General features: G+C 36.8%; 1 protein-coding gene across 2 annotated transcripts in view; it reads right to left on the bottom strand.

Moving 5' to 3' along the window:
• The window catches only part of VWA8 (von Willebrand factor A domain containing 8), a 211,062-nt gene that overhangs the window by 32,071 nt on the left and 152,287 nt on the right, over nt 1–26,704 (bottom strand). For both annotated transcript variants that reach the window (XM_009275642.1, XM_009275641.1), the window contains exons 36-39: nt 23,421–23,502; nt 21,244–21,448; nt 1,335–1,443; nt 455–611 (exon numbers count right to left, since the gene is read on the bottom strand). In XM_009275642.1, the coding sequence (XP_009273917.1) occupies nt 455–611; nt 1,335–1,443; nt 21,244–21,448; nt 23,421–23,502 (553 nt within the window). The remainder of the gene's footprint in view (nt 1–454; nt 612–1,334; nt 1,444–21,243; nt 21,449–23,420; nt 23,503–26,704) is intronic.

Below are 26,704 nucleotides of genomic sequence, written 5' to 3'. Positions count from 1 at the left end.
TCATGGTGGTGTTGGGTTGACGGTTGGACTCGATGATCTTAGAGGTCTTTTCCAACCTTAATGATTCTATGATTCTATGACATTTGTTAGGTGATGAATTCCTAACAACATACAACCTGGATTCATCATAATTCAAACAAACTTTCATATGGTAGCTCCCTTTTTAAAAAAAGATAAATATTCACATCAGTCTCCTTATCCACCTAGCTATGTTTTACTCTACCAAATCACAGAATCATAGAATCACACAGTCATTTTAAAAGTGTGGCTTAATTCAATAAAGCATTCTATACATCTTGTTCAGAACAGTTAAACACATGCTGGTAAGCTCTGTTAAATGATAATGATCAGGGTAAGATAGTTGATAAATGCAATTAAGAAAGAAAATTCTTTTTCGCCATCTTTTTCAAATTCTTCTGGAAAATGGAAGGGAAAATAAAGACACTCACATTACCTCTGTTTAAAGGCCTTTTCACCCATCTCTCGAGCAGCTCTCTTAACCGCCTCAGGAACGGCATCCTTTTCAGCTTGAGATATTTGGTAAACCCTGTGGCCAGCATCCAGTCGATATGGCCCACCTTTGCCACCTAACCCAGCAGTGTCTCTCCCACCTAGCATGATTGAGATAAAAATGCATTTAGTAATAAATAAGAATGCATTTTCTTTAGAGTTTCCATTGTCATACCTACAGATGTTCCAACAAATTTGCCAACAATCCCCAGTAGAAATATTTATTGCCAAAGATTTTCAAAACCAAACAGCTACCACGGTTAAGAACTCCAATGGAATACTTGTGTTTCTACTCCCTTGAGACTGGATTCATGTTTTCCCTTGTACAAAGGGGACTATAGATCATATAGGTCTTGTACATCTCAAAGCTCCTGGTCCTTAAAGCCATTCATTCAGACTCTGTCTTCTCCCTAGAATTTGTTGGTTTACACACTTTATCTAGTGATCACTATCAGGCCCTTTTGAAATTTGGACGCACTTTGCCTATTCTGTGTGCCTCTTGCCTACACTACCTAAATTGCTGTGGCTACAGAGACATCTAAGAGAATGGCAAATGACTCAGCCTAGTTTCTATGGCTGCAAGCTTCTGGTTCTCTATATGGCCAATGAAAAGAAACAACAACAAAATGTAATTGGAGATCCGCTATACACAGTATAAGTTAGATACCGCAAATACTTCTTTTCACTGGCAATAAAGCAACCCTGTATCGGGTAAAATAGCTCTAAGCAGAGGGTGGCCTTGTATAAATCCATTTTTAACTGGCACAGCATCTCCCTTAGACGTCCTTCAATGATGCATTAAAAAAAAAAAAAGAATGAAAAACCTGTTCCACCAGCCCAAGTATTTCCACCAACATGCGGCATGTTGTCTGGATCCACTTTTCCATGTTTGGGGGAACTAACATCCAAACCACTGTCCCTCTGAATGGTTATCTGTAAAATAAAAAATAGAGCTGTAAGTCTCTCTTATAGCAAGGAAAACCACTCTAACAACCTAACAATAATATACTAGGTCTGCTGAAGAGCTGTAGGACCAGAATTAATTCAATAAATGCAACATCCCACCTGCTGAAGACAACAGGATAAAGGAGAGTAAACCAGGGCTCCTGAGTGGCACATTAGACCCACACCAGATCTAAGACTACTGCCGCATGTGAACCACCCAGTGCTTTCAAATCTTATCCATGCTAGAAAAGTGCTTACTGGTAATTGCCAACATAATTCAAAATCCTCCTGTAGACAGGATCATCTGCAGTTTGAATGCTTCTCATAGTATTGGCAAGGCCTGGCTGTACATCCATTCACAGATTTCAAGCACACCCAACTACAGCTTCGCATTCTTCACTGATGGGCAGATCGACCTTCCTCTTATGAACAGGGACTAAAGAAACGACATGCTCTTCTCCAAGCATTGTCAGTAAATAGCTAGTTCAAATGACATGCTCACGTAATCCTTAACTTCCCTGCCATGACCGCAAGTGTCTACAGTGGTGAGTCTTCTACACTTGTCTACTGACTGCACTTTCCCCATCGATTCACCGCACAGCTGAACACCCAACAGCTGTCAGATGGTCAGGGCTGAGTCACTTCAGGCTAGGGTTGGATTTAAGTGGGTGACTGAAGGTAAAAATACTTCTTCCCATTACCAACTCTGAGTCATCTAGTGAAGCAATGATTCATGTGTAAACTGCCCTTCAGTTACCAATTTTCTTTAATTTAATGGCAGTTTATTTTTTAACAAAACTTAATCACAGAGATATAAAATTGATGTCTCTAACCTCTACAAATTAACTTTCTTCTCATCTAACAAAATACATTTAATTTTCTGATGAATTTATGTGCCCCAATAACTACAATTTACTGCCTTCTCAGAAGTTCACTGGCATTATCAGGGTTTTCACTGGGACTGTAGAGCAGTTTAATCCCTGAATTCACTGTCTTGCAGACTCAACCTTATGCTGACATGAATTCCATACATGTTTTCGAACTGAAAACATGTGCTCTAAGAACAGTGTCTTGGCAGCTATTCAAAATATAATTTTCTTTCTCTTTATAGAATTTATATTAATTCAAAGAGGTACAATACATCCTCTGTGAACCATGTCATTAGTGTAAAATCGAGATCTAATCTGATAAATTACATTAATCTAACATTTGTATAGGAAGAAAGACAGTTAACCACAACAGCACGTTACCCTTAGGGTTATGTACATTTTTGGTTTAAAAGATTTCCTCCAAAATAAACAGTTCCTTTTTTGCGTAACTGGTAGATTTCAAAACTATCAGAAACACAGGTCAACAAAAATCGCTGAACTTAGTTTAAAATAAAATCATAAAACCAAAACTGTAGTGTCAGCCTCATGAATCAAAACAAAATATTATTCTGTAAAGAGAAACAATAAAATGACGGAAAATCCTTTACGTTTTCAGCCTTCTGGGTTCTTCATAGAAAAATACTCAAAATTCTGCAACAGGAAGCTGTGAGGCAAACATAACCATAAACAGTGATCCAATGTGATCACCATATTCTATTTTTGTCAAGTTTTTCCATTAAAAAATGGTTTTTTTGAAATACAAGTATTGTTTAAATTTTTAGTGAAAAGTTCTGTAGACAAGAGCTTTGCTGCTCACACATATTTCTCACATATAGTAAGTTATTCCCAAATAATATTTCTAGTACATATGTACTAGATAAGTTTCTAATATAAACCTATTTTACAATAGTGTTGATCTCATTAAAGTAATTTGTAACTTTGAAACAGCACGCGGCTAACAAAATCTTTTATTTTATAATGATTTGTGACTTCTGTTCTTAATGTGTCTTCTGTTCTTAAAAGGACAGCAGAACAGCCAACATTTGATTTCTATTAAAACTTTGAAAAAAATTGCGTGAGAGAGAAAAAGAGACAAGTGATACAATCTTCCATAGCTTAAGAATGTGACCTCCTTACTAATTTTTTTATATATCATTAATAGGTTATTAGGTAAAATAATTGAAAACTTAAGGATACTAGAATGGAACGCCACCAGCAGATGTGTAAAAGTCATGCCAGTGAATTGCAGCAGTTTCATTAATTTACTTGTTTTTTAAGTAACATCTATGCACACAAAAGGTAGTAGAATTTTGCTACATCTGAATACTTGAACAACCAATTTTTATTAGCACTGGTTTGCTGGGGTAATTGTTTTTTAAATTTACCATACACTTAGAAACTGCATTAGATTAGCACAATGTAGGGCCCTTTAAAGAAAATCTTCTGGATGTACTTTCCTGGTTTTTCTTTGAGCTTGGATTATTTCATTAGTGACTTATGCTTTTTTCCTCCCCATCCCTGTCTCCATGGAAGTGTTTCAAGGTGATTTTACAACTAACAACTTCACTCTGCTCTGAAGGCGCCTCTATAAAGTAGAAGTTAGACTAGTAAATATCTAGATTAGAATTGAAAATATCTTTTAGAAAGAAGTAAATGGTAAATCACTGAGTCTGGACGTGAAATCAGAGGAAGGATGAGGAAAAAAACTGCAGAGAAAAACTTTTGGACAAAGATACATTCTTCAGCATGACAGATATAAAGAGATGGAAGAGCCACAGATAAGTCACCCCTCTGAGGGTTGGAGGAATTCTTGATGTTAGAAACTGTTGGAAAGGTAGATTTAAGGGGGAGGATCCAAAATTGGATGTATTATGAACCTGGCAAACTGAAAGACAGTGGGCAAAATCTAGTTTATCTGGAGTGAGAAGGAAGACAAGAAAAGCAAGTACTGAAAGTAGAGAAAAAGCTCAAACAAATCTAAGAAATCCGTAGTAACTTTTCCAAGCTTGTCTGATTGGAATTTCTAAACCTACTGAAATTTCTCTTACTGTTGTGATATTGGATATATACTGATATATATTGATATAGTATATATATCCAATATACTGTTGTATATTGGATATTTTCCAAATATATAAATAATTTGCTTGCTCAAAAGTTGATCTGTCCCCTCCTGAATACTTTCCGTTTGAATCTACTGCAAGACTTCTATCAACTTTGTTTCTTTCAGCAAGAGTTTTGACTAAACATCTCTTTTTGAGAGATATCTGTGCTCTTTCTAGCTATGCATGCACTGAAAGGTGCTATTCATTACTGCATTATTGTGAAGATTTCATACTGCCTGGTGTGCACATCACAGCTTTGTAAAACAACAGATGAATTCAGCCTAGTAGCCTTGAGTTTCAGCTATGAGGTCGGAGTAGAATAGCTGGAAAAACTGTGAAATTTTCCTTCTAAGACTTCCTTTTGATTTCCAAAATAACCACAATTTCCAAAACACACGGCACACGTGTCAGTTGTGCATCATCTAAACTTGTTTATACATATTGGTGATTCACGATTAGAGCATGAAAGCACTTTTCCACTGTCTGTTTGGGCAGATTCTTCTTCAAAGTTCTCACCACACAAGAAGCACAACTGCCATCCTCTCCTGGGATACACGTGATTCTTACTTTATTCTCTATAAAGTCCAAATTTTCAGTAACCATCAATGATCTTAGTCCCTGGTATAAAATCTTTTTGTTCTCTTCTTTTCTTTGACTCTGTTGTATTCTCAGGCACTTACACCAATAGGTAATGGGTGCATTCGAAAGGACTTTCTGGATGGAGACTCTGTAGGTCTTCCAAAGTCAGTGAAGCAAACAAACAGAAATTTTAGGCGAGAAGAACATGGAAGACTGCAGGTCAGAAAGATGCTAAAGAAATGTGCTTTTCTGAAGAGGCAATGGTATGAAGGAAGCACTTGAGAAAAAAAGGAAATGAAGAAACAACAGCAAATACCGAGACTTGTTAATGCTTTGACTTAATTTTCTGGTCCTGCCTCTTACACATTCATTCACTCCTGACAGCAAGGGCAGCCAGACAGGAATAGAACGGAACTTTCATTTTACGTTCAGTGAGACATACACGGTATCTGAATAACTCGCTCTATATCAGTTCCTTGAGATACATGAATGGATGCCAAAATAGTTTTACATGGCTACACGTCATTCTTTTTTTCTGACAACACTGGGATTCTAAGAGCCAACTGATTAAGGGAAACTGATACAAACACCTTCAGTTTGGAAACTAAGTGATCTTATCATCCTTCATATAGTAATGTAAAGAAGATAAAGAGGTTCAGAGAAGCCAGTTACATGATTTAATGCACTCAACAACACAATGAAACCAGGTGTTTCACATCTGTGTCATATTTATGCCAAACAGTTATTAAATACATACCAATCTATAACAGGGGGCACTCTGAAGATGAGTCAGAGGCTGGTAGTTTTGTCTAGACTTCAGCTGGTCAGGCAAACTATGGTAAGGGTCCTTTATATCGTGTACTCGCCAAATCTTAACCACGTTTGGCAGTGGATCTAGAACCACATTCATGCCACTGGCGTGCCACATGCCATGCACAGGCATACATCACATTTTGATACTTTTATCATTCCTCAGTAAAAGACAGGAGCTGAATATGTTGAGGATCACCCAGCTGACCCAGATACAATGTTCATTGCCTCTATAATACACTGACACAATTATGGGAAGAAAGGAGCTTGCAATAACCCATTAACAAAAGTGTGTGAATTATGGAGAGGGCTGCTGTACTCTATTATTAAAATGATTTATGTCTCACACTTACATCAGCATTTAATTCTAATATATGAGCTATTTTTACAATTACAGGACTTCCTTTTTGAGCTCAAAATTCGTTTTCTTCTAATATCTTGCAAACAAATCTCTCAGGCTCTATGAGTAAAACTGACGAAAAGCATTATCAAATTTAGCTTCAGCTGGTTTCATACAAGTGAGCTTAACAATATTTTAGCTTCCAGAAATCTTAATAGTACATTGCAATGAAACCTTGAAGAAAAAAATATCTTTAAAAAGAAGCTTCACCACCTCAAAGGCAGTCCCAAGCAGCACTTCCGTATCTTAACAAGTGCTGGTTGCCCCCAATTTGCTTGTGCCAAGCAAATAAATATAATAAAAGAAATGATAGCCAGTCTTCAGCAAGTCACATTTATATGTCTGATGGCAATAAAATCATTAAATTGGCTGACTTTTTATGAGATGCTTTTAAGGAACTATTTGAAGTACATCTAGACTGAATATATATTAATATCTCTATCATTAACATGTTTATAACAGTATCCAATTTAATGAGTAAAAGACACTTAGCAAAGTCAACTGCAACGACCATTTAATTGTATCTATTATTAAATCATTCACATTTCAGAGTATTCACAACCTTCAACACTGCCACCTTTTCACCTTTTCGTTTTAAGCCCATACATCAACTCCTTGTAGTTCAAGTCTGTTACAATAAACTGAAAACTAAAATTCCAGGAGTTCTCTTTATTGCGGAGACAGGGAAAGAGAGAGGGAATCTCATCTCCTCCTGTATTTTCCCACTTGAAATTCTCTTTATTCCTGGGAGTTTCATGCAGGAGATCTAACCAATGGCTCTCGCTGTCTTACACGCTCATACCTCCATTACAGTCTTGTAAAAAGCTGACTCTCTAAAACAAGGGGCAGAACACGTACTTAGATTTAACCGCTGGCAGAAAAAGAACTCGCGGTTACAGGTTAGGAAATATCTTTTAGACTTTGCAAGCAGAAGTCAGATGAGGTTGAAAATATTTCTAGCTTTGAATAGAAAAGTAATAAATGAGTGATGGCTTCCAGTAAAATGCAAAGGACTTTTTCCTTGATGCAGTCTGGGATGCATCTCTGATATAGATCATTTTTTCGGTCGTAGATACTCCTGTCATCCTACCGTGTGCACAACAGACTTCTGTTCAACACAGCAAGCTGGCTAGAGAGTAGATGGTCTTTTAATACAGCAGCTTACTTTTGTACTCTGATTGGGTTAACTTCATTAAAATTCCCGAAGGGCGCAGGATGTGTCAGTGCTTCCCATTCAGGAGTGCTTGCCAGAAAAGCTCCTTTGCCGTGCTCACAGCAACAAAAGCAAATTTCTGCCTGAGGACTGGCAAAGAAACTCGTTTCCAATGGGGGCGAGCTGCCTCATGTACAGGGGAACAGACCTTTCACCTCTTAGTTTTAATACATCTGGCCCTGCCAGGACTAACTCATATCTAGTCCTCTTACACAAAACACAATTCTTATTTTAATACTCTGGATAAACCTTAAAAAGGGGGAAAAAACCAGAAAAAATTCCAGGCTAACATCCTGCAGGTGTAAAGGGATGCATTTTGCACTTTAAACAATGGACTGTATTTCCATTCGCCAACCTCCCCCCCTCCAAATCACATTTTTCTTATCCTTTCAGGTATGTTTAAACAGAGCTGGCCATTCCTTATAGGATTTTACAACTTCATAACAGAAATAAATGGAATTCCTCCTTGTTGTATGTGGTGACAGACAAGCAACCAACCTTTCTACTAAGCCCTTTTAAGCATTCAGAGGATCATTCCACATATAACACATTTACTAAAACTGAAACCAGTATGATTTCATGTGTCGCAACTTAATAAACACATACAAATGGGCAAAACATCATTTTACAATATACAAGCAAACAGGGTCACAGCTGCAGTATTTACAGCTGTAGAGAATATTTATGTAGGAAGATTTTTAAAAAGAAAAAGCTAAGGTGCCCAAACAATAACTATTTTCACAAGCACTTATTCTAGTATTAGCAATAATACTGCATTATTGGGTGTTTCTTACTGATCAGAAGAAAATAGGACAAAGAACGTGTGCACTAAGATTTGAGGCAGAATACAATTCACACGATTTAGGTGCTTAGTCTAATATAAATTAAGAAGGTGTGCAATAGATTAATTAGTTGCATGATTAGACAGTCCTGGAAAGTAGGCAGATGTAGGCCGGATCTAGGCTGGCATGATCCCATTCTTCATTTACTCTTTTTACCATAAAGGAAAGAACCCTGCTAAGATGTAAATTAGAAGATATCCGCTCTTATCCTAACATACCTGGGACATGGAGGGAAAGAATTAATCTGCTACTTTGCCTTTTCATTAATATACAATATATTAAACAGGGCAGTTTACAGTCAATGAAGAATATGTGTTATTTTCCATACAATGCATTAAATTATTATTGAAAAATATGAATTACATGAATATAAAAACACTACAAATACTATAAAGTTAAAATATCGATGTTTTCTTCAATAGCTTGCTTTCTTCGTTAGCACTGTGGACAAAGATTGGGCATGTGTCAGAAAATCATTGCAGGAGAAGAAATGAAAACATCTTAGACATTTGTCCTACAGGTGAAAAATCTTTTCTCACAACCATACATTATTATGAAAGAAGATTGACTTGGCTGTAACAAAACATGACTATTCTCCAGGTGAAAAAGGCATTAAATAATCCATCCCACAGTGGCACAAAGGATTAAGAAATGTATTCCACGGAATGCAGAATGTATTTCAGCAGATGTGCAAAAGACTGATTTTTCCCTGAAACAAAATCATCGTTTTCTTTTATCCCTTTCCCTCCCCACCAGCAACCTTAAAACCTCAGTATTACCCTAGGCTGCATTTAACAGGTCACAAGAACATCCTTTCCTCCAACACATTCTTTATCAGCAGCATGAATATATGCATTATATTCTCAAAGAGTATATAAAAGTTCCACATCAGGCAAATCAAAGGCAAATGTGCTTGTTCCATGGTGGTTTTACATTCTATTGTAAAACTGATTCTACCAAAGACAGAAAGAAAACATTTTATAATCTACTTACACAAACTAGTGAGAGAAAGGCAAAAAGAGGCAAAAAAAAATCTAATGGTTTCTATTACTTTTACTTGTACCGTATCATCTACAGCTTTTTCCTATGTACTAAAAATTAATAGTACAATTTCTATTCACATCAACAGCACAAAATTGAGCCCACAAGTCATTTTTCCACAGAAAGGAATATTGAGTATTAGACAAGACAATAATAATGTATAAAATACATTCTGTTTCTTCAATTGTATCCTGAAATGAAGAAACATTTGTTGCACTGCAGTATAAAACATTTAATAGGTTTTATTCATTTGGCTTCATTTTGATTTTCTATCTTGTCTGTAAAACTTTGCAAGAATTCAAAATGAACTAATGAAGCTTCATGCATTATCTGACTCCGGTGAACATTTCTCTCTAAAAGTAGCTTTTAAAATTCATACAGGCATTAAACTTCTGTCTCAAATAGCAAAACTGTTCAAAGCATCATAGCTATAAGGAATTTTAGAAAAGTGAATCTGGGTGGGGAAAGAGGTAGAGATTTAGAGTGAAACACATAAAAAGGGGTATCTGGCTTGCAAATGAAGTTTTCATACACCAGCTAAAAAAACCAAACCACTATATAAGATGCAGTTGTTGCTGCTGTGGGTCTTCTTTTGAACTAAATGCTGTCACTCTAAGATCCAACTCAGAAACTCTGCAGCAGTAGATGCATTAGAGTCTTTTGCCTATGAATATGCACTCTGTGGCTTAAAAGCTGGATAAACTAAATGAAGTAATGAGAGAATATCATAGATTTGCTTCCATCTAACAGATCCTCCGCTATGTTAACACCTATGTAAATTCAATTTTCCTCTGTAATTATTAAAAATTGCCTAGTCAATTCTTTTCAACTAAAAGATGTGAGTCATCATCTTTTTAGTATGCTAATCCACTACAAAATGTCATCACAGCAGACAAACAATGTCTAGCTTGGTTATTTATCATGACTGCTACACGCCTCCTAACATCAATGAACTCAGGAAACACTGAATTCAGTTTCTTCTGGAGTACCCTGAATAATCAACAGCTAGAAAGATGGGATAAATGAACACATTATGACAATTTGGAATAGTCTGGACAGAAAACCACAGGGACATTGCACGGTCAAAAGAAAGCTGAAAAAAAAATACATGTGGAAGCAGAATTTTTCTATTTTCTATAGACCTAGGACCTTGCCAAATCTGTCCTTAAGAAGCAGAGACATAAGTCATTAAAGATCAACTATGTTGTTTTGTTTTCTAAAGGAAAGCCTCACTACTGTAACAGATCAGATGATTTAAATTTTCACTACATTTGTCCTTTCACTAACCAGGGAACAACTTTCATAAGGGCAGAATTATTAGTATGCATTTGTCTTGCTGGGACAGCAGGATTTCACCGGTGTTAGGAGCTGCAGCCTTTACATCAGCAATGTGCACTGCTGCAGGCTTTTTGAGATCTGAAATACAGCGTGTTGAGATTATTATATTTTCTCCCATGAGAACTGTGGGCTTTCACAGGAAGGTCAGAGGAAGAAAGAGGAACTTTGTGCTGGATCAGACTGCTCTAATAGAAAGTTAAGGTTATTTCCACTCCTGCTCTTTGCCTGCTCTAATTAGAGTGGAGTATCTTTAGGAAAGGGAATGGATTTAATCGTGTTTGTATAGTGCTTCCAACAAGGGCCTCATTTCAGCTGAGGACATTCATGTGAGAAAAAGTATCTGACAGAGAACCGATGATCTTTATCTGAGTTGCTTTACCTAGTGGAGACTTTTAGAGATATGAACTTATCGAGCTCTGCGGGTTCGTGGCCTTCTAGTCTTATGCTTCCCCATACTCAGATGCCTTGCTTCAAGGGGCGGTATACGTCTGCTACTCCTCATTTTGCTAAAATGAATCATGCAGTCCATGAAAAGGTCACGGACCTAAACGGTGTATTTGGGGGCTCACGGATCTCAGAACTGCAAACGCTATCAAACTATACCTTGTAATCCACTTATTGACTAGGTAACTTTGTAATCTGCAGTATTTCAAGTTTTTCAGGATCCCATGCAGGACTACAGAATGCCATCATATGGTTATTCCAAACTTACAAAAACTCTCCACTGCATATATTTTCATAATTTATGGCGTTTGCACCGACAGTATTTAAGAGATGAGCAAAGTCACTGTTACTAGCTCACCGATGCCCCCATGTGGTCAGAAAAACTACTTGGTTTAAAGTAGAAAATGCAAAACCAGAGAAGGACTAGCCACTCTTGCTGAAGGTCATGCTTTTATCTCGAATCAAGAACTGCAGCTTTGCCCAGTTCAGTCTTAACATCAAGAAAAGCTGGATTCTTGTTAAAATGTTATAAAGTAAAATGTCACTTTTAAAAAAGGAAAAAAAAAAAAAATCATCAGCATAGATTAAAGTAGATCCTGAGGTAAATAGAATTGTAATCCACTTATTGACTAGGTAACTTTGTAATCTGCAGTATTTCAAGTTTTTCAGGATCCCATGCAGGACTACAGAATGCCATCATATGGTTATTCCAAACTTACAAAAACTCTCCACTGCATATATTTTCATAATTTATGGCGTTTGCACCGACAGTATTTAAGAGATGAGCAAAGTCACTGTTACTAGCTCACCGATGCCCCCATGTGGTCAGAAAAACTACTTGGTTTAAAGTAGAAAATGCAAAACCAGAGAAGGACTAGCCACTCTTGCTGAAGGTCATGCTTTTATCTCGAATCAAGAACTGCAGCTTTGCCCAGTTCAGTCTTAACATCAAGAAAAGCTGGATTCTTGTTAAAATGTTATAAAGTAAAATGTCACTTTTAAAAAAGGAAAAAAAAAAAAAAAATCATCAGCATAGATTAAAGTAGATCCTGAGCAGTAAATAGAAACAAGTTGGGATCACTGAAACTCCTGAATCAATTATTCTTCAGATAAACATCCAACATAAAAAATAAATTTCATCAGATTAACTTGCATTACCCTAAACTTTCAACTACAAACTGCAGCTTCAGAAAATCAAAAGAAAAAAAGAATGCATTCAATAAAACCAAAAATATCAATTCACTTAAAGGGTGAATAATTCATTTAGAGTTCTGTGTGATTAGTTGAGCGGAATTCAAATAGAATAAATGAGGCTATTCAAGGAAGGGAGTAAGATGATCGCCACCCAAAGATGGCAGAGAATCAAACTACGGATTTTCTGGTCTCAGCCCAAATAACAGAAAGAGGCATAAAGGAAACCCCCTTCCATTTCTAAGAATCCATTTCCTTAAATCCATAAATAATGCCTTGCACATTGAGGATGGGATTCGGATCCAGACTGCAGACAGCTAAAGGTAGGGATCTCCCAGGTAAGCCAGGTGTCTGAGGTGCCACTACGGGCAGTGGTGTCTGAAGGGCCACACAGTGTCTCCTTCAGGGTGAGCTCTTCAGGCTTTCTTGGTTACAATGGGAGCTCACACGCTTAGCTCAGAAGTAGACACCAAAATGCCCACAGGTCTGGTGCTGGACCCTACTCCTTCTCCTTGCTGTTGCTCTTCAGTATTTCCAAGCACAGCCACAGCAACCTGCCTGAGCTGCTTGTGCGCAAGTACATGCAAATGTTGTTTAAAGCAATGAAAACTGAACTGCTTTTGCCTGTAAAAACTAAGCCTTATTCATTAAGTACAATATACCTGCTGCTTTTTTTTTATCTAATACAGTCTCAAAAAGAAGCAGGGTAAAGGGTATAGTTGACCATGTGTCTCCTTCTCTGGGAGGTAAATGTTCATCTCCCGATACTCCAGCAAGGCTCATGGAAGGCTGTGTGGTGTTTAGTGAGCATAGATTTTGGTGAAAAATTGTAAGAAAGAGAAGGAGACCCTCTCTAAACAAGCTAAGATTTTAATAAGACAGTTTGATCAAACACCCACAAGTTAGTTGAACTTGAAGCATGTTTTCAAAGGGTTTAGCCATTAATAAACCAAGGCATGACTGCTGTCAAGGAAAACATAGCCATTCATTTTATATAAATTAGAGCATTTGCAAGACTCTCTGGATCTTTTTGTTATTAATGTTTTATTTCCTCAACAACTATACAGGTGATTTCCAAAACCCTCTAAAGAAAGCACCTACATCATATTACGGAAACTGAAAGGCAGCTACACAACATTTCTTTTGTTCTGTAATAGCACTATGAGGGAATGAAAGAAACAAACGTAAGAGTCCTTCCAAAAAATCAACTATAATTAATTCAGGACTAAAAGCACTACTACGTATCAGCCACCTTCCCTTCGCCCTTGTTCTGGCCATACAATGGACAAGTCAAATTGCAAAAGATTGTTAATAACCATGACACTTCTTTTTTTTTTTTTCCATTTTTTCAAAAATTCTTCTGTACATTTTACTAGATGATAGTTTGTATACTGTATCATCCTGTATTCCTGATGATCCTACCTATTTCATGATGATTGCTCTGAACCTCTCGCTGTTGCAATTGGAGGCCAGTCCAACTGTGTCCGCCCCCCTCCATTCTAAGAGATCAAAATGCACCTGGGAAAAAGGAGGCTGTGAATACATCCACAGGAAGTTTCTCATTTTCTGAGTCCAGGTAGGTGCCTCAGCTATATTCTAGCTCTGTATCAGGCATACACCAGCTAAAATAACCCCTCGGGTGCAAAAGCCAGACAAGGGGCAGGACTTGTGCCAACAGGTCTTTTAACCAGCTGACTACAGACAAGGACCTGACAAAAGGAGGGAGAAGTATTATTGCATTCCTCATGGCTAAGTACATGTGTAACACAGGGATCCCGAGATCTTTTTCCTAAATTGCTCTAAAATCTCTTCCTCTAATCTCTTCCTTCCAATTCCTGTTCATTATTAAATACAGTCCCTGAGGGATTTGGTACCTGCAAAGTTATGACAATCCCCTGAGGTGATTCTAATTCAAGAGAATCAAGAGAGTCGACGTCCAGGTATGACATCTGGGCAAAAAAAAGAACTTCTGCGTGTGTGTGTGCATCAATGTGTGTATGTAAATATATGTGTGTGAATATATATATATGCACACAACTACATATGTATATCCCCTCCCACCTAATTTAACATGATTGTGTTTCTTCTAACTTCAACAATAAACCTGACATTTTTGGCGTTATGATTACTTTTAAAATGTACTCACCTTTGACTCTAGTTCAACACAGGCTTTACCTGAAGTCTAGGTAGGATAGTAACACATTTTAAATACATTTCTAATGATGGACCTGGCATCCCATAATAACTACTTAGTGTTTGCCTTTGCCCTCATCAGATCTGAAGGTTAACTGATGGATTGCAGAAGAAAGTCTGAGTGTTGGGAATTACTACTGAGTGCTGCTGAACTCATCAAAATGCTGTTTTTAGCAAAAAGCCCTTGCATCATGGATGATTTGAGCAGTTAAGACACACAAAAAACCCCACCCTTAATTTTTTTAGCTATTGGTGATGAACACATACATTGCTCTTTTATGTTACTGACATGAACCGTATGTTCATGTTCACAGGACATAGGATAACTTATGTGTTCTGTTATCATTTTTGAGCACTGCTATAAGACTGTGAAGACAGCCATTTAAATCTGAGAAAAATATCTATTTATTGCATTTCTTGAGTTTTGCTGAATATGTCTATACTCAGCTAAGCATGTTTCAACCTTGAGCTACCTAGAGTTGACATTTGTTTTCTTAGGTGGCTACACTGTATTTATATGCAATTTTTTGCCCAATTTAAGGTATGTTTGTACTGATTGCAGCATTCAAGGACATTCAAGCTACTCAGCGTGGCAACACAGGTACAAAGTATGCTTATATATCCTTATGGGCGTATGCTGCATTTATCCCACCTCTGACACTGCAGTGTAGACATACAGCGTGCACTCGAACAAGTGACCTACCTTCCTTATGTCTCAGTTCCCTCCTCTGGAAAGCAATGGTAATGCTTACTGGCTCCAGATGTTGTAATAATTACATATTTAAAGGTTCAGGGGTGTCTAAAGGGAAACAGTTATGGATGGCTGAAGTAATTTTTTTTCACTTCTTCATTTAGCTAGTTACAATGATTCATGCTTTGTGGAAACACTGTATCAGTAAAATGTTAACTAGTCACCGCAGAAACCAAAATAACATACATGCCTCTAGCGGTACTGGGAAAAGGAATTGCAATCTAAGATAAAAGCATTCATTTTTGACAGAAAACTATTCTCTCAGTCAATTCCCCAGGGCAGAAGATCTTGAATGAAATCTCCCAAAACCTTAATCTAAAGCCTCCCCTATTCTTACATCCATTTCATTCACGTCTCCTTTTAGTGTCATGCTGAGTTGTCCACCTCTAGGACCAATTCTAACAGAATGAATCTGGGCCAGTACTGCATGAATTTCTACACACTACTGCAGAACTGTCCCCAGTGTATTTGTTGTTCAAACCACTGGTGAGAAGCAAAGATTATTTTCTCATTCATGCATTTTTCTAAATTCATTCCACATCTCAGTTTTGTGATGCTGTGAACTCTAACGCGACTTAACTGTTCAGTTGGCTTTTTGCTAGAAAACAGACAGATCAGGTCAAGTCACAAAAGCAAAGTGGGGGGAAAAAAAGGGAGAGAACATTTCCAGGCTGCTTCTTGTCTCTGGAAGGGCCTGGTTTCACATTAAGGAATTGTCCAAATAAAGGTCTGCCCCGAGTAGCTGAACTGTTACTGACAGACACTATGTGAATCCTCTTCAGTGACATGGGCTGTCGAAATGCTTTGAGCTGTGGACCCAGTGGGTAGAAACCTGTCCTGAGCAGGTGTCAGTGTCTCTCTTACACACTTCCTTTGGATTGACCCACCTACAAAGAAGTACATGAATTTTTAAGCTGAGTGTTGCCCATCAGTCTTGAGACTAAAGAACTGGCATGATGGAGGTGTTTTATTCTTCAGGTTCTACACAGCGCATGCACTTGCTCATGGGTGAGTATAGGTGTAATTTTACTACCTGAAGCAGAAGAAAATTCTGGTAGCTGAGCTATTTTTAAACAGCTGGTATTAGCAAGGCTGGTGCCCACTCGATTCACATTTGCTGTATCTTTCTCCTGTTCAGTCCTACAGTATGTGATCTTGACATTATATTGGCTAAGTCTGGATCATTTAAGAAACCCACCTGAGCTCTTATAGTGCACATAACCTGAGCCAAACATTTCAGATTTTTAAGTTTCTGAGGAAAAGACACACTATACAAAACACCTATGTAGAGTGGGCCTCTGTTGTAGGCCAAAGAGATGTAAGCAATAACCATCCTTGAAGAAGCAGTGTACTGTAGAACACGAGGCCTCGAGCTTTAAGATCTGGGATCTACCAGGAGATCGTGACCCTGTTTAAGGACTGCAGCAGTGTCCTGGTTTCAGCTGGGATAGAGTTAATTTTCTTCCTAGTAGCTGGTACAGTGCTGTGTTTTGGATTTAGCGTGAGAATATGTTGATAACACACTGATGTTTTAGTTGTTGCTAAGTAGCGTTTATACTAAGTCAAGGACTTTTCAGCTTCCCATGCTCTGCCAGTGAGGAGGTGCACAAGAAGCTGAGAAGGGGCACAGCCAGGACAGCTGACCCAAACTGGCCAAAGTGATATTCCATACCATGTGACATCATGCTCAGTACATAAACTGGGGGAAAGCTGGCTGGGGGTCCGCTGCTCGGGGACTGGCTGGGCATCAGTCAGCGGGTGGTGAGCAATTGATTCTTTTATTATTATTACTATTATTATTATTATTATTACTACTACTATTACTATTTTATTTTATTTCAAGCATTAAACTGTTCTTATCTCAACCCAGGAGTTTTCTTGCTTTTGCTCTTCTGATTCTCTCCCCCATCCCACCAGGGAGGGTGAGGGTGAGTTGCAACTACTTAACTCATTAGGCCTTTATATATAGCCACAAACACAGAGCAATGCGATTTCAAAAACTCATCTCATGCACGTAAGAGATGATGCATCTACTGAAGGTTCCACACATACATCAAACAACACAGATACCAAAAAACCCCACCAAAATAAACACCTAAGAAATCTCAGATTACAACAATGAATTTTTTTTTTTTTGATCAATCACATCACTTCTTTGGACAATCTTGGTACTGAAATAACAAGAGACTATCCTCAGCTTTGGGATGTCATTTTGCATGGTGGTATTGTCTAGATCAAGACTACACAAGGATTGCCAAAAATGTTGTGATTCAATTTTGAGGTTCATATATATATTATCATTAATTACAAGCCAACACTTTTGTAATCTTTGACCAAATACACTTTTATGCACTCAACAGGTTTGGCTATGTCCTGGGACTTCTGAAAACAGTGAACTTCTGAGTATAATCTTTACATAGCATAAACATTTTGGACAACAGTCTACAGCAAGAGAACATTAAATGGAATGAATACAGAAATCATGGCTTTGCTGATAATCACGGATAAATGAAAAAAGACTTTGTTGCAGAGATTTCAGGTGCCTAAAGGGCATGATGCTTTACCATCTATTGAAATACCTCTAAATGATGCACCTTTTAATTAATTTTATGTAAGCATTGTACTTTATCTAAATGAGACATAACAGCAAACAATGCTTACTGAAAAACAACAGCCCAACTATATCAGAATGTAATCAGTGTTTTTTCTATTTAATTTCTATCAATAACCCTTTGATGCAAAAAGTAACACAAACTTATCAATGTCTGCTTATTGCCATGAAACTTTTAGGGCAAGATTTTAAAAATAAATTGTCTTTCAAATTCTTTTCAGATATTTCATAATGAAGTGACCTTGTTCTCAGAAACACCAAACAATGAAAAAGCTCAACAATTTCTGGATTTCAAGTAGAGTTCATAGCTTTAGAAAATCCAGTATTTTGTTTAGAGTTTGTATTTTAGGTACTCCAATTTAATAATTTCAGAATACTGTAGTCATATTTTGAGTTAAAAACTTCAATAAACGAAGAAAATTTCTGACTATAAGAAGAATATAAATATATATAAAACTATATAAAGAAAATTTCTGCCTATATAAATGCAAACTTATGTAAACATAAGCCGTATTTCCAGAAACTATTTTCGTAGCCTCAAGACTTCAGCAGTTTGAACTCTGCTGAGTATATCAACAATACAAAACAAATGTTGACTATTTTGAAGACTGCCAGAACATTCTATCAAGGGAGCCTAATTACTGATTATTAGTGGAACAGCTGTTTGTTCTCCTCTGTTTCATTGCTTATGTACATCCAGCCTGTTTCTGAGATCTAATGTGTTTGTGAAAGCCGAAATGCAGCCCTAGAAGATAGTACCAATAGTTCCAGCTGAAGCCTGGTCGAAGATTTGTTTCCAGTTCTTTGAATCTGTATTTATATTGAAAGCCCTCTAGCTCTTTTTTCTCTCAAAGGTCAGGAAGCTTCAGAGAGATTCTGTGTTGTTTTGCAGAACAGTGGTTCCCAACCACCTAGACAGGTCTCATGTTGGTCTAAGAACATCACCATGAAGGGCTAATAGGTTTTGTTAAGCCTGTAGTAGCTTTGTGGGCTGCATCAATGGCAACTTTTAGGGAAGGGGAAATTGGGGGTGGGTGGATATGTGATATGTGGAACACTGACAATTTTCTTAAGTGAGCTTCTGCTACAAAATGATTGGGAATGATGCGTTTAGTCAAGGAATTAGAGATGCCTCATTAGACTCCAAGATGCTTAACATGAGCATGAAACATTATACAAAAGAAGGTGATTTTCATACACTTGAATGAACAGATCAACACGTGGCTGCAAAATATCTCCAATTCTGTAAAAACAGGTATCAGGAAATATTTAGTTGCAGCTTTCTTAGCAAAGTAATTGCCTCTAGAACAGGAAACACTGGAGTTCTTGCCACGTTTACCTTACACAGGGAATCTACATGAATAGGTTTTCAAGCTAACAGGATCCTTTCATTTCCAGAAATGAATGCCTTAATAAAGTACTGCTTTTATGTCTATGTCTATTGAAAAACTGAGTTAAATAGGAAAGGTGAAGGCCTTCATCTCCAAATAGCAAAGTGTAGAGTTTACACAGCAACTACGTATCTATTATCTTATTGGAGTTGTATATAAATAAAATAACAGATTTAATTTATTGCTTATTGCTCTGTAATGCCTTTGTAAACAAAGTTTCTTAGGCCTCATTGTCCTTCCATTTAAAGCAAACTGTGTAAAGTAGAGAAACAGAAGTTAGTGATCATCATGCAAGTCTGAAGATCACACAGGAGGCTTTGTTTCAGCCCTTTAGCTCAAATCAAACAGTATGCCATTTTGAGTTCTGACAAACCACTGACTTGAGCTATATACCGTGTTGACAGAGGAAAGAAGAAAGATACTCTCAGACAACTTTACCCTGGCATGTGCCTACTTAGAGAGGCAGGCTGTCAGGAGAGAGAAATTCTGTAACAGATCTTGAAAACTGGTTTGTGACTATGGAAAAACTTCTTAGTCTTTTTTTTAAAATGGTTACTTGACATTACTAGTTAAATGAGTTAAAATTTTCTGATGATGTGTACTTTCCAAGCCAGTATTCTCTAGTATTTAGTTGACTATGATTGACAGTACAGTAATACTGTTGAATAAAACTACAAGTTTTCAAAAAAAAAAAAAAAAAAAGGAAAACCAACTATTAAAACAAGTAAAACTCTAACTGTTCCTCCTGGCTCTTTTCATTTCTACTGGTCAACTTGATCAGTAGATCAAATTGGGCTGGTGTAAACCGACTATATCTGACCATAAGATGGTGCTAGTGCTACTGCATTGGTAATAAAAATGGCACTGGTAAAGCAACAAAGCATCCACACAAACGTGCTAGTGGGTAACAGTTTCCTTTTCTCATGACTTTTATGAAAGGCATTTGCTGAGGTCCGGTAACAAGAACATGTCAGTTCTTGCACAAGTTTCTGTAACTGCAGAACATCTTGTAGAAAGGGAGCTCAGAGTGGGAAAAGAAAGTGAAAGAAGAGCTATGTTTCTGGCCTAATAAATCTCATTCACGCTTGAGATACCCGGACACGTTGTAAACAAAAATATAGAAAGATCTAATTTAGAAAAGACTCATCCTGTTTTCCCATTCTAAGATACTGTGAAATTGGTTACAGAAATTCATGAAACAGAAATAATTGCAACGGTAGATAGAGACAGGATCTTCCTAGTCAAAAGTGGAGAAGTCCTCCTAAAGCACACTCTAGTTATTCGAAGTAAAGGAATAACTTCTCCAATCACTAACAGAAATTACAGATGCAGTTGAACAGTCCTGAATTTTCTCTCTGTGTTGCAATGGTGATCATACATATTAGCCAGTACATTAACACTTGTGTATACACACCTGCGTGCACACATAGCATTCATGTGTATGCTGTATATTTTCAACATCTACCTAAACATTCCACACGAGAACATGGCTGTATGGAGACCCTTGTAACTCTGCTCAGCTGGGAGAATTTTCAAAATTAGCCAAAGGCACTACGGTGAACTCAAGGCATCTTCCACCTAGGTTTCAAGTTTCTTTTCTAAAGTATAAACACAAGAATTTTTTCCAAGTATTTGAACTCTGGAAAAGTGTATGCTTTCCTTAAAAATTAATTTCATTATTCTACATGTTGAAAGTTGCAGTTAAAAATCAGCAGGAGATAAAGAATTGATTTGCATTTAAATGTACTGGAATTTGGCAAAAATACAAACACTGCAAGACAAAGAGACTGTCAGTAACCATAATTACAGGGGTCACAAATAAGCTTTTTAATTAAGCTATTGTGTCTTTTTTTTTTTTCAGTGAAGACGTCTATTCAATTTTTCTTGCAGGCATATTTCTACTTCACAGTGTTTTTCAACACAGCTCTCCCTCGACCCCTCTCCCAGCTGAAAACTCATTTGCAACTCATTTTGTTAAATGTTTTTCACTTCAACTTTGTGAAATCCTACCTGCACAGGACGACCATCTTCTTGGCCAATCATGTTCCTCCAGTCCTGCAGCGACTGCTGGAGGCTGTCCAGCCCGGTCTCCCAAAGCCTCACACCGCCTCCCATGTCCACACTAACCAAACCTACTTTGCCCAGTGGTGCCAACAGGGCATCGGCGTCTGAGATCTTAGAGAGCCAAGATGTATATGGAGAGAGAGATTGTGATCTGAAAAACAATAATTAATGTGATTTTTCTTGAAGCTGCAATTAAAAAGAGCATAAGTATTTCTGTAGTTAAGGTGACAATTAAATGAAATTACATCCTCATTCCATGAGAGACTATAACTAAGCCCTGCAGACCCACTATTTCATCTGAAACATTCCACCTACTGAAAGTGGGTATGATTGAAAGGTACATGTCAGTATAAAAAGCAGTATAAAAGACCAGGCTGAAAGGGAATGTGTTGCCTAACCCACTGCTATATCTCATCTATCTGAAGAAATCCAGTCTTTACAAAAAACTATAAAGAATTTAAAAATACATTATAGAAAAATACGAAACTACAAAAGAAATAGGAGAGAACATGACCTGGGCACTGAAGAAAATCCCTTTCCATCAACTTAAAGTAACACCTTTCTCCAGTGCTTTAATAAAAAATGAAGATTTTAACACTCATTTAAAGATGGCACAGCTTTATACACAGAGAATCTCAGCACCGTTTTAAACAGTCAACTTGCAGACAAAAATTTACTGCTGAAACAGAGGGCCTAATAGCTACATAATATGAAGGGAAATTTAGATAAAGTAGGAAAGATTCTCTGCATTTTTTCAGTACTGTTAATGACATGCATAATGACTTGGCAACGTGCACTAATACCACAATTAATAATCTTCAAAGATAAAAGAAGCAGTAACACATACGTTTCTACCTAAGACTGAAATCACCATGTACTAATTCAACTGAAGAAGAGTTATCTTAGCATTTGACCAGGCTAACTATGCCAGAAGGAGGAAAGCTTGTTAAATTTTAGCATAGAACTATTCATATATATGAAAAGTCACTTTATTTATCAGTTCTTAATGGAGTACATTTTTAAATCTGTACTTCTCAGATTTGCCATAAATAGCTTAAATCCTCATATTAGGTTAAGGGTCATGGTGTTGAAGTTTGGCTTTGTAATTTTTGTAATTTCTTATAAAATCCTAGTGTAAAATAAAGTGTGATTCACTACTATTTCTATGTTAATGCCTTACATTTTTGAATGACTGTGTAAGACGTAGGCCAATGGATCAATTATAAAATGGTGAACAGTCCAAAATTAACTCTCTATTAATTCAAAAATTCCACAGATTATTAATGAAGGAGAATTAATTTAAATGAGAATTCATTAATATTGTCAAAACCAACATCAAATGGATAGAATTAAAAAAAAAAAAAGTATAAAATTCCTGATGTGCGAGTTTCATACATGTGCTATTTAAACATGCAAAGTTGAGAGACTGCTATTTAAAACAAAAAACTTTATTATTATTGCAGTGGAAAATAACAATTTGTAACCAAAATATACGTTTATATCATAAAATATTTGCAAATACGCTCTACAATGGTGAGAGATAGATGTTAAAACCATACAGAAGCCACGTAGTCTGACCATTTTAATGTATCATATGAGATACTTGTGTATCATGCAAGATACTTGTGAGGGAATGTATATTTTCCAAAGGGAGAACCAAAACACAGAGAAGCTCAAGTTATTTTCAAGATGAACTTTATGTTGGACCAGAATTAGATTCCTGGTTTCCTAACACCTAGAACTGGATCATTCTGCCTATCTTAGTTAGACCCTAAAGATAGAAAGGAAAAGAAAATAAAGATAGCAAAACAAAATGAAAGAGGGTAGAGGATAAAGTCGGTGAAGAGGGGGAAAGAGCAAAGGGAATGAAAATCAGAAGATAAAGCTACCTTTCATATTTACTAATTAATTGCTACATTTTCATTGGTATCACCTAGTAAACAGATAAAAAATGTTGACAAAAATATGCTACAACAGTTGCAGAATTTTACACACTAAGTATGAATTATTCTTACTTTCCACATCAGAAGAAATATTTGCTTATCCTGAAGTAATAATACACACTAAATTCTCTTTGCTCTTCCTGTAAGACAGAGGCTGCTCTAATTAATAAAATCAGTTACCTAGGAATAGCAATGTATTTGATTTTCTTTGAGTTAAGATCTGTTACTTCCAAGTATCCAGCAGCTTGTGGAGGAGTGACATCTGAAAATAAACAAACATGTTATTTTCCTGCTGCATGATTAACTGGTTATTGCATTTGCATTTAGTAGATTAAATTTAAACATTTCATTATACAGTACCTGTCAGAAAATGATAAGCTTTCACATTCAACACAGGAGTATATCTTGCAAATACAGAATTGTTTTACTATTATGATAGTGAGCAACCAGACAGGCACAAATATAAAAGAACAATGCATTTGTATAGCAAATGTCAAAATTACACACAAATATAGCCCTACCCGCAAAAGCACTGATCAGACATTAATGCAGTCCCTAACTCACTGCTTTTATCTGCCACTGAAGATAATGTCAGCTGTATATCTGACTTTAAAAGCATATTGAGGAATGTTTCACAACATTGTGCTTATGATTCCCACTTGAAAATTTCCAATAATATTAACCTAAATGTTGTTGCCTTAAATTGAACCACTCTTTTTGCAGGTAGTTTCCCAGTATGCAAAGATTTTATAACTTCATAGTAAATAGCCCTAGACTATCAGGCATTTAATATTCTGTTCATAGACAGTTTAATGAATACAGCTAATACTATGGTCCCTCCCTCAGAAATAAATTTGTGTGTGTGTGTGTGTGTGCCTACATTGGCTTTTGCCAATGTACGAGTACACTCTGCCTGAGCTCAGAAGTGGCTTCCAGTTAGGAGCTGGCTTTCATCTGCCTGAATAAATTGAGGAACTTAAGTTTTTCAGAAAAGAAAACAGAAGACTGAATTACATTGCATAGTATGGGCACAAAATATCATTGTCACAAGATGAAAGCAACTCTAGATTTCCTTCTAAAACAACATTATCTTTCACCTCCTTGAAATGAAGGAGAGCCTGATGTTACCTGCAGAAGTGTTGATGCTTGCATACAGCACACACAGAAAAGACCAGTAAGATCAGCAGTATAAGGGGATCTAACATTGAAATGAGTAAAAAAAATAAGCCACAGCAGCACTTCATGCGTATCTACTGTATCTACCTATTTGTAGTATGCATATCTACAGTAGCACATCTGTTGACTTTACCCATCTTCATAAAAATGGAAATATTACACACATTGGAAATAGGAAGAAAAAGTCTGGAAAAATGCAGGTTTATGGACCACAGAGCACTTTTTCTTTTGCCTAGATTTTGTTTCTGTTTTAAAATGTGCTCTCTCTTTCAGTAGTAATGGAGAATAAGATACACATTAAAAATTCTGATGAAGATCTAGAACATAGAGCTGATACTGAACTGGAAGGGGTAGAACTATGGGATAAAAATTAAAAATTAAGTTAATAAATTAGAGAAAGAACACAAATCAACCCAATTAAATTATAAAAAGACAAAGGATTGCAGAGTAGGAAGCTGAAGAAAAGGTAATCAAATACTTAAACGCAACACAGGAACAACTGGCCAGGCCCCAGACCTGCAGTCAAGAATCTTATGATGAACATCAGACCTAAACAAGTGCAGCGTGTTCCTCTTTTGCTGAAGCCCGACGGAGAAGAATAGCTATACACAGCTCTAGACATCAAACTTCAAGGAAAACATAGACACATGAGATAGTCCTGGGGGTGACAAAGGGATTAGAATAGATGGGCTACAAGGACAAATATAAGGAATTAACTTTTTGGGGGGGGGTCTAAAAAGAGACTTTTTTTTGAAAAACACATGTCCCATAATATTAAAAAGATCCTTATAAAGAGACCAATATTATCCTGACCGAATGGAGGTGACATGAAGTATTCAGTTTTGTTTAAGGCAAAAAAACCTGGATACTAGGAAAAGTTTTTCTTACACAAGGAGAGTGAAGCATTGCAATAGGCCAATTGTTTGACGAACATCAGTTAAGAAGAGTCTAAAAATGTCATCCTGTCCCTATATAAATAGGTGGACCAGATGATGTGTTGAGGTTATTCCTGTAACTGTGTGTGACACTACATGTTGTTCCAGTTACTGTCACACTAACAGAGATACGCACTCAGTATTAGACTGTTACTTTATATTCATATATAGAAAGCGCTGAGAATCCAAGTAAATATTTGCTCTGAAGTAGCCCTCATTTCTATAGCCTTGTTTTTAGAATAAACATTAATACTTATTTGCTGGATTCTGCCATGATCTCCTGTCTGAGTTTATATTTTGTGGCCATATATCTATTTGTCAGTCTTTGGGGAAATTATTACTTGTTATAGTTTCTTTTCAAACATAACTATTACCCTGGTTTACAGTTCCAATAAAACATAAAGGAAATTATTTCTTTGCTTGTCGTTCCTGGAACAGTTTTGGTAATACATTCTGGAGCATGCTACAGTTTGGCTGAGTACTTTGAATAATTAATAGAAATGGAAGGCTGTGTGTCAGAACTGACCAGTTGTCCACGAAGATGAGAGAGAAAGCCTGATAGATACGCAAACTGAAGCAAAAATATAAAACAACTTCTCAAAGGCAACATAAGACATTAGTGCAAGAACTTCAAGGGACTGCCACATACTCAATTTTCTGTAATAGGATGCCTTTGCTTCACTATACCATCTCCCAGGAAAGGATACAAAGACTTATGAATGAAGCCTTATACAACTTTTGTGGGTAAGTAACTACAGGTTTCCATTGGAGAAACAACAGCACAGACGAATCACCAAACGTCCAAAGGCCCCCATGAATTATGCAGCACAATCAGGAATAAGCAACATTGAATCTCCAAGGGACCAAGACCGTTAAGCAGCTACTGGTAGCAGTTAAATGTGCATTAAATTAAATATTCTGTCAATTAGTGAGATTGAGGGGCAAACTCCAGAAGAAACAATAGCTCAGCAGAGAGGGTTGCAAATACTGGATCTCAAATGGGCACAGTACGGACTAGTACCTTATAATCTCACTTTTGAAGTGAGTACATGAATGCATGTCTCTCTTCTTCTGTCTTCCCTTTTTCACTTGGAAAGATTTTGGATTCATGCCATAACAATGGCAATACTAGGTCCCTCTAATCTAGTATCCTGTCTCCAAGAGTAGTTAGATGCTTGAAAAGTGTAAAGATAGACAAGCATACATAGTATTTTCCTCAAGTCACCAACCAGTTCCAATCTAGGGGCTTCTTAAGCTGGATGTGGTGTCTATGTTTTTATGTCTATATATTTATTATATATTATTATTTATTATTATTTATTAATATACTATTTATTACATATTTATTATATT

The sequence above is a fragment of the Aptenodytes forsteri genome, unplaced genomic scaffold (genome assembly GCF_000699145.1).
Source record: "Aptenodytes forsteri isolate BGI_AS27 unplaced genomic scaffold, ASM69914v1 Scaffold172, whole genome shotgun sequence".
In the NCBI taxonomy this organism is placed as follows: domain Eukaryota; kingdom Metazoa; phylum Chordata; class Aves; order Sphenisciformes; family Spheniscidae; genus Aptenodytes; species Aptenodytes forsteri.
Note: the sequence above shows the minus strand (reverse complement) of the source record. Positions and strands in the feature narration are given on the sequence as shown.